Raw genomic sequence first — 12,179 nt, forward strand, 5'->3', positions numbered from 1 at the left:
AAAAATAAAAAAGTCTCATCAGTCTAGAGTCAAGAGAATAAAATGAACAACACTACTAAATATTTTCTCTGCACTCATTCAAAAGCATATCAAAATCTGTTTTACCAAGCATGCAACGTCCCATATACAGCAAATGCTCAATTATGTATGTGTATATGAAGCCCTCCCTCTCAAGGCAAAGTGGACATGCTAGGAAGATCAGGACTGGAGTACAATCTGAAAAATTGACTGCAAAATAAATATATGCCATATTTATAAATTTACTTTGTGATAAACCCTGCAGCCTTTACACAGAAGTTATACTGAGCTATTTGGGATTTGCTGTGTAGTGCTTGCCTGATCATACACATCCTACAATTTCTGTAGCCTATGTTCTTGCATCAGTTCTCTGTGGGCCAGTACAAGGTTAAATGGATCCATTTTGTCCTAAAATAGATACATTAAATGAAAGTGCTTTGGGGGTATTGGTGTCGGACAATAAGACAACTTCCTTAACTCTTTTTTAGTGCCATGAAGACAAAATAAAAGCCATCCCTGGCACAATGGTGGATGCATAATTACTGTATTAGGAGTGTCAGTGATTGTAGATGAGTGATTAGGTAAGGTTACAAGTTCAAGAGTGTACCCTGTCACGTACAGCGCATCACAATGGAAGTCTATGGCAGATTCAAGTACTCTTAAGAAACATGCACTTCAGATAAATGTGTTGTTAACATAAAACTCCAATGAGTAAAACACTTTTAATAGAAATTATTCATTTGAAACTAGCAACATGTTACTCAATATGCACATCAGAAAAAAAAAATTAAAAAGCCATATATTCTGACATTCTGCACATTTGTTTGACTTAAACACCTCTGAAGAGGCCTAACATGTTCTGTGCACTGTACATCTTTGCAGCATGACATATACTGAACAGCAATCAGAAGAAGCAACTACTTTAGTTACAAAAGTCCCTTGAATCACTATAATGATGATCCCCTTAACCTTAGTGAACCACACTGCACTCTTTTCATCTATGCCTATATGCATATCATCTATGCATCTATGATATATTGGCTTGATCACCTGGAGGTGATTTTATATTTTATTTATGGGAATTTCAAGTAACAACCCTACCTGGCAGGCACACTCTTGTGACAGGTGGCTGACTTGCTGCAGGAGACCTCCTGAAAAAACAAAAACAATGATAGTCATGGCCTCAAATTGTCATTTTTCCCCTTACAGACAACATAGAACACTGCACCACATTTATTCTTCATTACCAGATGAATAGGACACTGAGGCTTACCGCAGTATAGCCATCAAACCATCTAAAACAGAGAATTTCATTAGGATAAAAATTAACATAACATAACTCAATTAGCCCTCTACAATTTCTTGCATTAGGAATTCATCTTCTATCATACCCCAGCTTGCTCTCCATCAGACAGGGAGAGAGAAGCTTGGGGTCAGAGCATAGGGTCAGCCATTGAACAGCGCAACTGGAGCAGTTGGGGTTAAGGGTCTTCCTCAGGGGCCCAGTGGAGTAGGATTCCTCTGCTAGCTGCAGGATTTGAACCGGCAACCTTCCAGCCACAGGTGCAGATCCTTAGCCACAGAGCCACCCAACATTAATATAAAATGTTGTACTGTACATCTCACTGAGTTTGCTTTAATAATATCCAATAAAACGAACATTCAAATGGTATCGGTTTACATGAGATCTCAACATACGGTATTTGTTGTAGTATGATTTTTGGAGAAACGTAGGTAATTCTAGTTTTCGAATAACAGTACTGTATTTTTTCAAATGACACTGCAAATCCAATATGTTGCATTTTTACTGCCTCTACAAAAAAGTGTTTCAGACCTACAGTAGACACTTGGCTTTATGGAATGTTGTTGGCATTCAGTTAATTAAGCTTCTATAGCAGGACACTGCAAATTGTACATGCTATGCATACTGTACTAATATTCATGGCTAATTTAATCTGATTAACACTCATTTTAGACAATCTAATTTTAACCTAAAGTAAAGGTAGTGTTGAAAACCAAAAGATTATCTGTAACATACACGTTAATACTGGACCGTTGGCACACTCTGGATTCGTCTGCATAAAGGACCTACAAGTGGATTTTGCACTCTTACAACTCTGGTTCCTCTAACACAACAATCATTAGAATTACTATAATCTGCTTGAAGCCTACACTGTCTTTATTCCTAGTCATCCCTTAGAGCAGGAAATTGCAAGCCAAGATGTTAAAAGAAATGAAAAATTTAAAAGTAAGATTCCAGAAGCTGTACAGTACTTTGCAATAAATTTAATAAAGATGGATTAGTAACCTACCTTTACTTAGGCACTGAATACATACTATATAAGACAATATACAGATCAAGAAACCATTCACTTACATCTACTACAAATTCACAAAGTTATCATTAGGAAAGTTACATGTCCTTTTGTAGTAGGTTTACCGACACTTTATTGAACAGAGAATTATATACTGTAGGTGAATTCATTATGATGATTAACATTTGTCACATTCAACAGTTTCGTTACTCAAACTGTTCTGAGAAGCCTGAAACGTTCTGCTGCCCTCTGGTGGAATCTGCTGTTCACAGCTACACTTTTTTTTTATAGTTTCTTATATAATTTCTAGTTTGCTTTATGAAAACTTACTCAGATCACATAAAAGGATAATCTTAAAACACATAGTATTTTTACAATATACAGGTGAAACAATGAACTGAACCTTAATATTCTGCTGAAACTGATATTCACTAAGAAATTGTAACAACAAAACAGCCTTTTATTTCCTCAATTACACTCATTACTTACTTGTTTGAGGCACACTGTACATTGGTGAGGACAGTGAAGTTGTTTCTTACGCTACGAAGACTTGCAAGTACCTAAAAAAGAGCATTAATGTCCTATTTAGAAAAGACTTTAAAAACTACACAGTTTATGAGGACAATTTTAAAGATTTAAAATCATGGCAAATCCATCCATTATTTGGCAATACTTTCAAGACGATTTACCTGAGCAAAAGGTGTGACTATCAGGTCATCTCCATGTCTGCGAAAAAACAAAAAAAAATGCTTTGTTATCTACCATAGTTCTTTATTTGTACTTTTAATAACTACAGATCTTTATCAGCTATCAGTCAACTATCTGATCTTGCTTTCAGGTTAATTGTGTAGTTGTAAATCAAGAAAACCTCTTGGACTAAGACAAACGATATTCTCACTTAAATGCAGTCCTGTATATAAATGAAGATGAATTATTTTATCTTTTTACTATAGTACTGTAGAAGAAGTAATCAGGCTCATTAGTGCAGACGGTAATATATATATATACAGTATACAGTAAGAAGAAATCATGAGGACAGTAAGGTGTGAGATTTGAATTTGCACTGTGTGAAGAGTTACTGTATAGAGGGGGATTGACAGGTTAAGGTTATATCTTACAGTTCACTGGCGATGGACGAGTTCCTGGACATGGATTTGGGAGAGAGGTCATAGTCGCTGTCGGAGCGGTACAGGAAGGATTCGCGGCGCTGGCTGTGCCCAGGGAAGTTGGTGTGCAGGACAAGCCCCGAGCCTGGGCTAGCCTGGGGATCCAAAGGACTGCGACTTGGTGAAGGGCCATTTTCAACATCAAAGCTGATACAAAAAAGACAAGAGACGGTGTGCGATCGCTATTAGTACATCATTGATCATGCCATAGCTTGGCTCACAGAACCTGTGGGATGGTTACAAAAGATGTTTATTATTGTATTAATTACAGCAATACACAAAGGTGATGGATAGATTAACTGTTTAACAAGGTAGCTTGCTGAAAGAATACATAGAAAATCAGAGAGAGAGAGAATCAATTTGGCATTTCGTCACATAGAAAAATGCAAAAAGCAACAAATTAAAAAGACCTTCAAATACTGTATGTATTAAAGCACTGGCCTTTTCCAAAAACAGCCAACAACACATCAATTACCTCATGTTATTACTGATATAAACCTTTGATGTATGGAAGTTCCTTTCAACATACTGTACAGCAAATATTCTGCACATTTTCTATTTTTTCCTAGAGCAATTTAACCTGATGACCAATAAAAATATAGTAGCACAGGCATGGAAATCAGGAATGAATACATTCTTCACTAGACTGGAGTTTTGAGAAGTTAGATTAGAGCTTCTTTTAAGTTAAAAGGACTTCAGGAATTTAGCACCAAGTCAAAAGCTTTTGAATGCTGACTTTCTCTCCAGCATGTGAGAAAACACCTACAGTATAAGTCGCTTTTTTAACCGGTCCTTGTTTCACAGTAAGCAGTACAGAGTGCCACAGCACATGTACTTTATACACAGCCTTTACTGATATCTCTCTTGTCAACAGAGTTTTGTGTTGGAAAAAGAATAAATTAATGAAACAAAACAGTACTGAGAAAACTAAAGGAAGAAAAAATACCCCCTCAGGCACTAGCGTCACAACAACATAAACAGTTGGACTGTTTGTGACTGAAAGCAGTTGAACCGTAATGTGAAAATCTGATAAACCTTTTCCCTTGAATATTACTATCTATTAAAAATAAGAAAAAGTCATAAAAATTACACCTTTCAGGAGATACAGAAATCACAAATAAAACATAAAGTCTATACATGTACATGAGAGAGGGCAATTTAACACTTCCAGATCATTTGGGTTCATTAGCTACAGTAAATGACCCAAGAATCTCATCCAGCTGTTTCTTGAAAGATGTCAGAGTCGGCTTTAACAACATTGCTTGTTCCATATGACCAAGAGTCTGAAACCACTGACGGCTTTGTAAGCACTGAGAAACAAATAGAGTTTACCCATGTCACGGATTGAATAAAAACATTTTATATTTCTACTTGCAACAAAATCCCATTTTGCAGAACATACAGTAGTGCTGAGACATTCAAACTCAACAGAGAAGACAATTTTGAGCATTAGCCCATTATATCTGACTGTACAGTAGGTAGTAAAAAAAACCTGTTTTATGTGCATTTGTGATTTTGAATACTTCCACCACTCTGGTAACCAACCTTACAGCAATGTTCATTGTCTCATACCATCAAGAAGGGAAAGGGTAAGTAGGTTTGGACCTGTGACCAGGCTGTTGTTCCCTCAGACAAGTATGATAACTAGGCAATCACAAACTACTCAAAATTACAAGGTTGACTTAAGCTCTTGAAATAATTATTTTAAAAATATGCAGAAGAAAAGTAAGAGAGAAAATAGATGTGGGTAAGAACTAATAGCTATTTATGATGTACTGTACTGTATTTCTCAAATACTATTTACAGATTGTACCTAGGTAACAAAACATTAATGGTTTTCAGAGTTGAATTAAACTCACCAAAAATTCAATCTTGCTCTAAGTCTGTTCTGATATTATATCTGTTGAGTGTAGTTAGTATACTTATTTCTGCCAAAGTAAAAACTAATCTGAATGCTCCCAACTTTGTTGCGAGTTTTGTTAAGGAAAGTTTGAAAGATTTCTCAGTAAGCAGGGAAATTAAAACAGACCTTTACTGACCTGTACTTAAATAACTCGCCAGGGATGAAAACTGAACTAAAAAATCAACAAACTATGATTCCTGCTCTCAGCTGAGGAGACTAGAGTTTGTTTTGTAGTTTGATCCAAGGGGCATCTTCTGAGGCCAGGATGGGAGAAATGACGTACTACACTATGTCCCACTGCCATGGATCATGTGATGTGATTTTTCTATATCCCACCATTTAATGATAAGTTTGAAACAAATACGTTAAATATGAAGGAAAGAAGATTGTTCATGGAATGTTTATCACATCTGTTATTAAGGTATTTGCTGGGAAATCTTCTGATAAGAACAGCATGTAGGCACTTGTTGACTTGCCATAAACTCAGTACAGGCCAGCTATTGTCCTGGGGTGAAACAGGCAGGTTTTGACTTGTGATACTAATATGTCTGTCTGGTGCTGTGTCCCATGACTCACCATATGATTGAAGTTGAAGCTGTGGGATTAAGTCTTTTAGCCTGTTCACTCCTGCTGCAGTAATTTTAATAGTTTAATCCTACAAAATGTATGTTCAACACTGGTACACCTCTTGTCAGGCACTTGACATCTGTATATACCAATGAAGAATCAATATTGTTAATTATTTGAAAGTCCATGGCTAATGGTATGAATGAGAAGCAAAAAATATCATAAAACATATAATAATACTGTACATGAAAAGTTCTACATATATACAGTGCATGACAAACATTTGTTTTTGCCGGTTTCTTGTCAACCTTTTCTACTTAAAGATCAAACTGGCAAGAATATTCTACTTTGCTGTTTTGTTTTAAAACAATACAGAAATCAATGTCCCAAGTCTAGCTAAAAAAAATACTCTCACTCATTTCACTATGCAACAAAAACGAAGAGCACTGGTTCAAGCTCCTAGCACATATGGCAGAATAAATAGACATGAATGAAAAAATAAGGTCATAGTTAATGAACAATTTGAATTTTCTTCGGCACATTTTGGTTTTCAGTTTTAAATTTGTTGCATGTAGACCAGGGGCCCCAGACTTGATGGAACATCTGATGAATGAGTGACTGTAGCTAATATGACAATGTAATAAATACTATGAAAATTACAAATGTTTTAACAGAACAGTAGGAATGGGATAAGGATAAACAATGGCCTCTTACAAGCAGCTCATCTAATGACAGCGATATTCAGCATCCATTTAGCCATTTTGATTTTAAACAAAGAAGATTAGGATAGTAAAGGAGACCTAGAGGTACTATGTATGATGTCAACAACAACATTTTATTAAATAAAGCCATATGCATTGCGAATCTGGAACAGCATGGTGGCGCAGTGGTTAGCATTGGTGCCTTGCAGCGCATAGGATCTGAGTTCCTGATCTGGAGCACTATCTGTGTTTGTCCTCTGTTGATGTGGATTTCCTCCAGGTGCTCCGGCTTCTTCCCACAGTCGGTAGGTGAACTGGATTCTGGGAAAGCTGGCCCTAGCTGTGTATGTGTGCCTATGGGTGCTATGTGTGTGTCTCTGTCTTGCAATAGACTGGCTCCCCATTCAAGGTGTGCTGTTGCTTGCAGGGATAGGGTCTGGTTCTCACGCAACCCTGAATTGGCAGAAGTGGTTAGAAAATGGATGAATGGATATTATGAATCTTGAAAGAAAATGTTTCTTATCTTTCCCAAGTTTTAAACTGGGTTTATTAAAGTGCTTGATTATTTTATTATAAAGTATACTGGAAATTTACAGACACTACACTAAGCAGACTCAAAATCAAACGTAACTGCAGTTTATGTACTGTACCTTTTTTTCCCAACTAGTGTAACTATTATTGAATGAAGCTTTACACATTTAAAACTTGGAAAAATAACATCATACAGTATGTCTTTTAGATGGATTGGAAATATCTATCCCACATTTTAGCTGTTACACAAGTAGCCCAAATCCTTTATTTTATGGATTTAAAAAAAATCTGCTTTATCGGATTAAAAAAAAAAGTCAGGATTGCATGCCGGAAGCCTTAATATGATTCTGCTGCCCTTGGATCTTATCAGTAAACATGATGATGTCATCAAGTTATCAGATCAGAGTTCTTTTTAAGCAAAACTGTCACCAGCTAGCAACCAGATCAAGAGTGTATCAGACAGTACTACCACCCAAGGTGATAAACAGTTCACAAGGCTCTTGAAATATACTGAGAGGCATTAAATACAACAAATTCTATTGGTTCCAGTACTCATTTGTTGTATGTTAATACTTCACTGTATATAAACTCTGTAATGTCTTTATAATCACACATACTACACATACTTCTATAATCTCTTACCCAGAAACATGTTATTAAAGTGTCCGGGAAAAAACTGAGCCATTAAAAAAAAAACAACACTAAATCTCCTCAGCAGATAGTGTTTTTTTTTAAAGAAATGGTTACACAACGTTACGCTATGCTTTACTTACATGAGATTCCTTGGAAGAGGTCTGCGATATAATATTCACTGCAAAGCACTTAAATCTATACTGAAGAAGCGGGAAAGGGAAAGGATGTCATGCTCTCTATAGAAAAAGAAATAACATGCAATCTGAAATTAATATCATTGTTATGTTTACAGTCACAGATGGGAGTAACTGTTTTTGCAGTTTGTAAGGAACCCAGCCAAATCTGAGGTTAAGGAGTCACAATCATCGTCAACAAGCATATCATCTACAAGCATATCATCTAAGGGAGATTGAATTTGGGTCTGGAATCAGAAGAATCAGAAAGAACTTCTTTATGCAACAGATTTATGGATATGAAATAAACTGTCAGTTAGCTGTTGAAGGCAATTCGCTGGAATGTTCCAAGAAATAACAGGATGGGATTCTTGGCTCAATCATATACAACTACTGTACTTTAGATGCAACAAACTAAGCAAGATAGGTTAAATGGCCTCCTCAAATTTTTCTTATGGTCTTGTGTTGTAAGATTATATGATAATAGTACAGCAGTCTACTGTTTGCACAAGTGTCTGTTACGCCCACAAATAATAGTACTTGGAATCTTCATTAGTATCCTACAAGACAAAGATGTTACACAATTATAACTGCAAGAATTAAGCAACACAGTACATAGTTTCACTGGCAAAAGCATGAAACCCATATAAAAATCAGATATCTTACAGCTGAAACGATCAAGATCGCTTTTTCCAGAAGGACACAGCACTACTGAGAGTAGATGAAGCTCTTGCCCTGGACAGGTTGCCAGTCAATGGCAGGGCTGTAGAATAAGAGACGACTGTTTTTTAGTAGTATAGCCAATGAAACACAACACATCAAGATGGGAAGAAGCCAGATCATAGAGAAAAAGACATGAGGAAGACTTGCAAACTCTACTGAGAAGGCACCCCAGTCCAGAATCAAACCCATAATCCAAGAGCTGTGAAGCAACAGTCCTAACCACTATGCCGCCAAGCCTTAATTCCAACATATTTAAGACCAAAAAGGAAATATAAAACTTGAATGAGTCTTGCTCAAGTAACCAAGCGGCCCCCCTTGTTTACTCCCCTGAGGTAGCTCTCTTGTTCTTTTTGAAGAAGGGGTGAGTGGCTTGGGTTCCTAGGAGACAATGGGAGGAACTGAGTCACATGGCATTTGCTGATAATATGGCTCACAGTATTGATTTAAATCTAGTTGAAACCTTTCAGAAACAAGAGGCTTGTTTATGACACAGCCTTTCAGAATTTGTCAGAATCTCATCATCCCATACAATAAATGACTCCTTAGGTTTTGTATGTCTCCTGGCATCATTAATAGCACAAGACTGAAAGGAGAGGGTTAAATCAGCTCCACCAAGATTTACTTAACTCAACTGAGGTTTAATTGAAAAACTCCAGCCCTCATGAAGCTCTAGATGATGTAGGGAGGGCAGAAGTTGGCCTTTTGCAGGACTGTAATTTATGGTGCTTTAGTTAGCCTAAACTGAGTAAATGTCTGTATTCTGAAAATCATATTACTAAAGGAACCTCAAAAAAGCATTATCTCGCATTCATTCATTCACCGTCTTTGAGAACACAGACGGAGAGATTAACATAGACGGAAAGACACGCTAATCTCTCCATCTGTGTTCTCAAACACGTTTCTTCCGAACTCATACATCAGAAAGACTACAGAAACTAAAATTATCCTGCAGCTAGGATCTCTCTATTCATTGTACCGTAGGTTTGATTTCACACCTCTCTTCACCTATCCTGACTTCACACCTCCTGATTGGCCTCTCTGTCTGTCCCCTGCTCCCACCCCTCACTCCTCCTCTCTTCCAGCTTTTGTTCTCCCACTACATTACCTTTGCTTACTGCCCTGTCTTTCTCACAACTGTATAAGGCTCCACGGCTGAAACGTTGTGTTTTCTTTCTTCTCTTTTCAGCACGGAATAAATCTATTATTTGTTCCTTTGCAGCCTACGCATGCTTATGCAGCTACCCACCTGACCTACTTAAATATATAACCACTTCATATGCTGCAAGAATATGAAGTGGTTATAATGACAAAAACTGACATAACGATGCCACAAAGTAGTGCAGAAAATTGGTAGATCTGGATTTATTTCTCAATTTACTGCATGCATCAATCAAAAGTTGTAACAACTTATAAGACCAATACCAGAAGCCACAGACATGCCTACAGAAATCATCACAGCTTTCCAACTTCTTTTTCCAATGGAAAATATGTTTGTGTAACTGGGATGAACTCAAAACAAGCTTGTGTAGTCAGAACTAGGATGAGCTTTGAAAAAGCAAAGAGTTAGTATTCCTTTACAAGTATTAAAAAAATCTACTTTGAATGCCAATAAATACTCAGGCAAATTATAGTCCGGATCAGAATATTTTTCCATTACATTATTGTGCTACACAGCTGCAGATGTGGTTTAGGTGAAGGGTCACTATCCCATGCTACAGTATTTGAAAGTTTTTCAAATTCTTTTTACACATGTGCATACATTTTTATTCAGTGATTTTGTTCAGTAAATGCACAAAAATAAATAAAAAAATAAGGCACTCTATTTATATTTGTATATGTTATATTTATTTTTGCATAACACTTGTCTAAAACAAACCAACATTTTAATTTCTAGCAAACTTACTTAAGACTTCTGGTAATTCCCCACACCTTATTTGCAATTAAAAGCCATACAATTTGAATGCCAAAGACAAGGTTTTTAAAATCTGCTAACATTTATATCTTTATTTCAGCTTCCTCTTCAATCATTTCACAAACTGATATCATATTCTTAGAAATCTAGACAGGCTACAGTTTGGCACTTCTGTTTAAAAACACATTCTCACAAGAATGATCAGACCAAACCACTTTATTGGCCATATACAATTTCTTGTATTAGGAGTTTCAGGGAAATATTATTAGATAACTTTTAGTTTCAGAATATATCTACTGTAAAAATTCTAAAAAATAACATTTTTGGAATATGACGACTGCTCAAACATAACATGTCTACTCCTATTATACAAGGAAGAAAAACAGAAAAGTAACATCTGATGTGGTTATGATTCTCTGTAATCATTTAACAATATATTTGCTGTATATGTACACTTCCATTTTCACATTAAATAAATAGTCCAATGAATTGCTGTGTGTAATAAAAAGGGCATTCTTGAAATTATGTTGCTTCAATAACGGTTTACACTTTCAGTACTGGTCCTCATCACTATGTGTATTTTCTATATTTTAAGCATCAGTTTACATTACTTATTGGAAAAAGTTAATAATGTAATAATACCTGGAATATCTATAAAAAAAACAAAACCTCTTCTTTGAAATGGAATCAAATTGACCACTTTCTAGAAAAAAAGATGACTTTCCTTAACATTTTCAACTTTCATGCTTAAAAATCAGTAGCTGAAACTACTAAAAAACAATTTAAGACATACTAGATTAAGAAGCAAGTTTATAAAGCAAAAGAATCACAATGAAAAAAATATCTAAAATGACAAATCATTTTTAAAATAGTATAAATGACACTTTTTTACAATTACAATATGTACAGCCAAAATAACAAACTTGATTTAAAACAAACCTGAGGTTGTTAGGATGGGCTTTCTTTATCACCTCTTCACTGAAGTCAAAGTGAACTCTACTTCTACGGTGAGGAGATCGTCGAAACATTGCCCAAAATATTAACTATAACACATTGCAGCACTATTAGTTTTACAGAATACAAGTAATCCCCTTTACCAAAGAACTTCCTTCTCAGTTTAGTTCTCCTTTAGCAGAACAAGCAGGCAGGCACTCAGTGAGAAATGGAATGGATTCTAAGGAATGGATTAGTACTCATCACTATTGTCTTTCACGTGGTTATCAAGAACGGCGCATGGTCTAAATTCTTCCATTATAACCTCTCAAAACCAAAAAGTAAAGAGGATAAACCACTAAAAATATATTCTTCAAGTCTTAACTAGCACCAGAAATCTACTACATTTTCTGATTTTTTATCAGGTCCCAATTCTTCATTCCACAAATTACATTGTGCTCCATTGATCAAAGTCCCATTCATCATTTACATATACATTAAGGAATTCAAAAAAATATTTCAAATCATATATGATATCCACATTTCCTACAGTATGTCAAAACAGAATCAATTCCTTCATATGCAGTACTTACAGAAATACATT

At 35.8% G+C, this 12,179-nt stretch overlaps 1 protein-coding gene across 3 annotated transcripts in view; it reads right to left on the bottom strand.

The window, feature by feature from the left end:
• pde4ba (phosphodiesterase 4B, cAMP-specific a) overlaps positions 1 to 12,179 on the bottom strand; it is a 147,721-nt gene that overhangs the window by 39,533 nt on the left and 96,009 nt on the right. For 2 of the 3 annotated variants that reach the window (XM_006634925.3, XM_015355585.2), the window contains 4 exons: positions 3,452 to 3,646; positions 3,023 to 3,059; positions 2,823 to 2,893; positions 1,120 to 1,169 (listed from right to left, as the gene is read on the bottom strand). In XM_006634925.3, coding sequence (XP_006634988.1) covers positions 1,120 to 1,169; positions 2,823 to 2,893; positions 3,023 to 3,059; positions 3,452 to 3,646 — 353 coding nt within the window. Of the gene's footprint in view, positions 1 to 1,119; positions 1,170 to 2,822; positions 2,894 to 3,022; positions 3,060 to 3,451; positions 3,647 to 11,581; positions 11,754 to 12,179 lie in introns of those variants that run through there. The other variant, XM_015355586.2, reaches the window with a different exon arrangement.

The sequence above is a fragment of the Lepisosteus oculatus genome, chromosome 9 (assembly GCF_040954835.1).
Source record: "Lepisosteus oculatus isolate fLepOcu1 chromosome 9, fLepOcu1.hap2, whole genome shotgun sequence".
Lineage (NCBI taxonomy): Eukaryota > Metazoa > Chordata > Actinopteri > Semionotiformes > Lepisosteidae > Lepisosteus > Lepisosteus oculatus.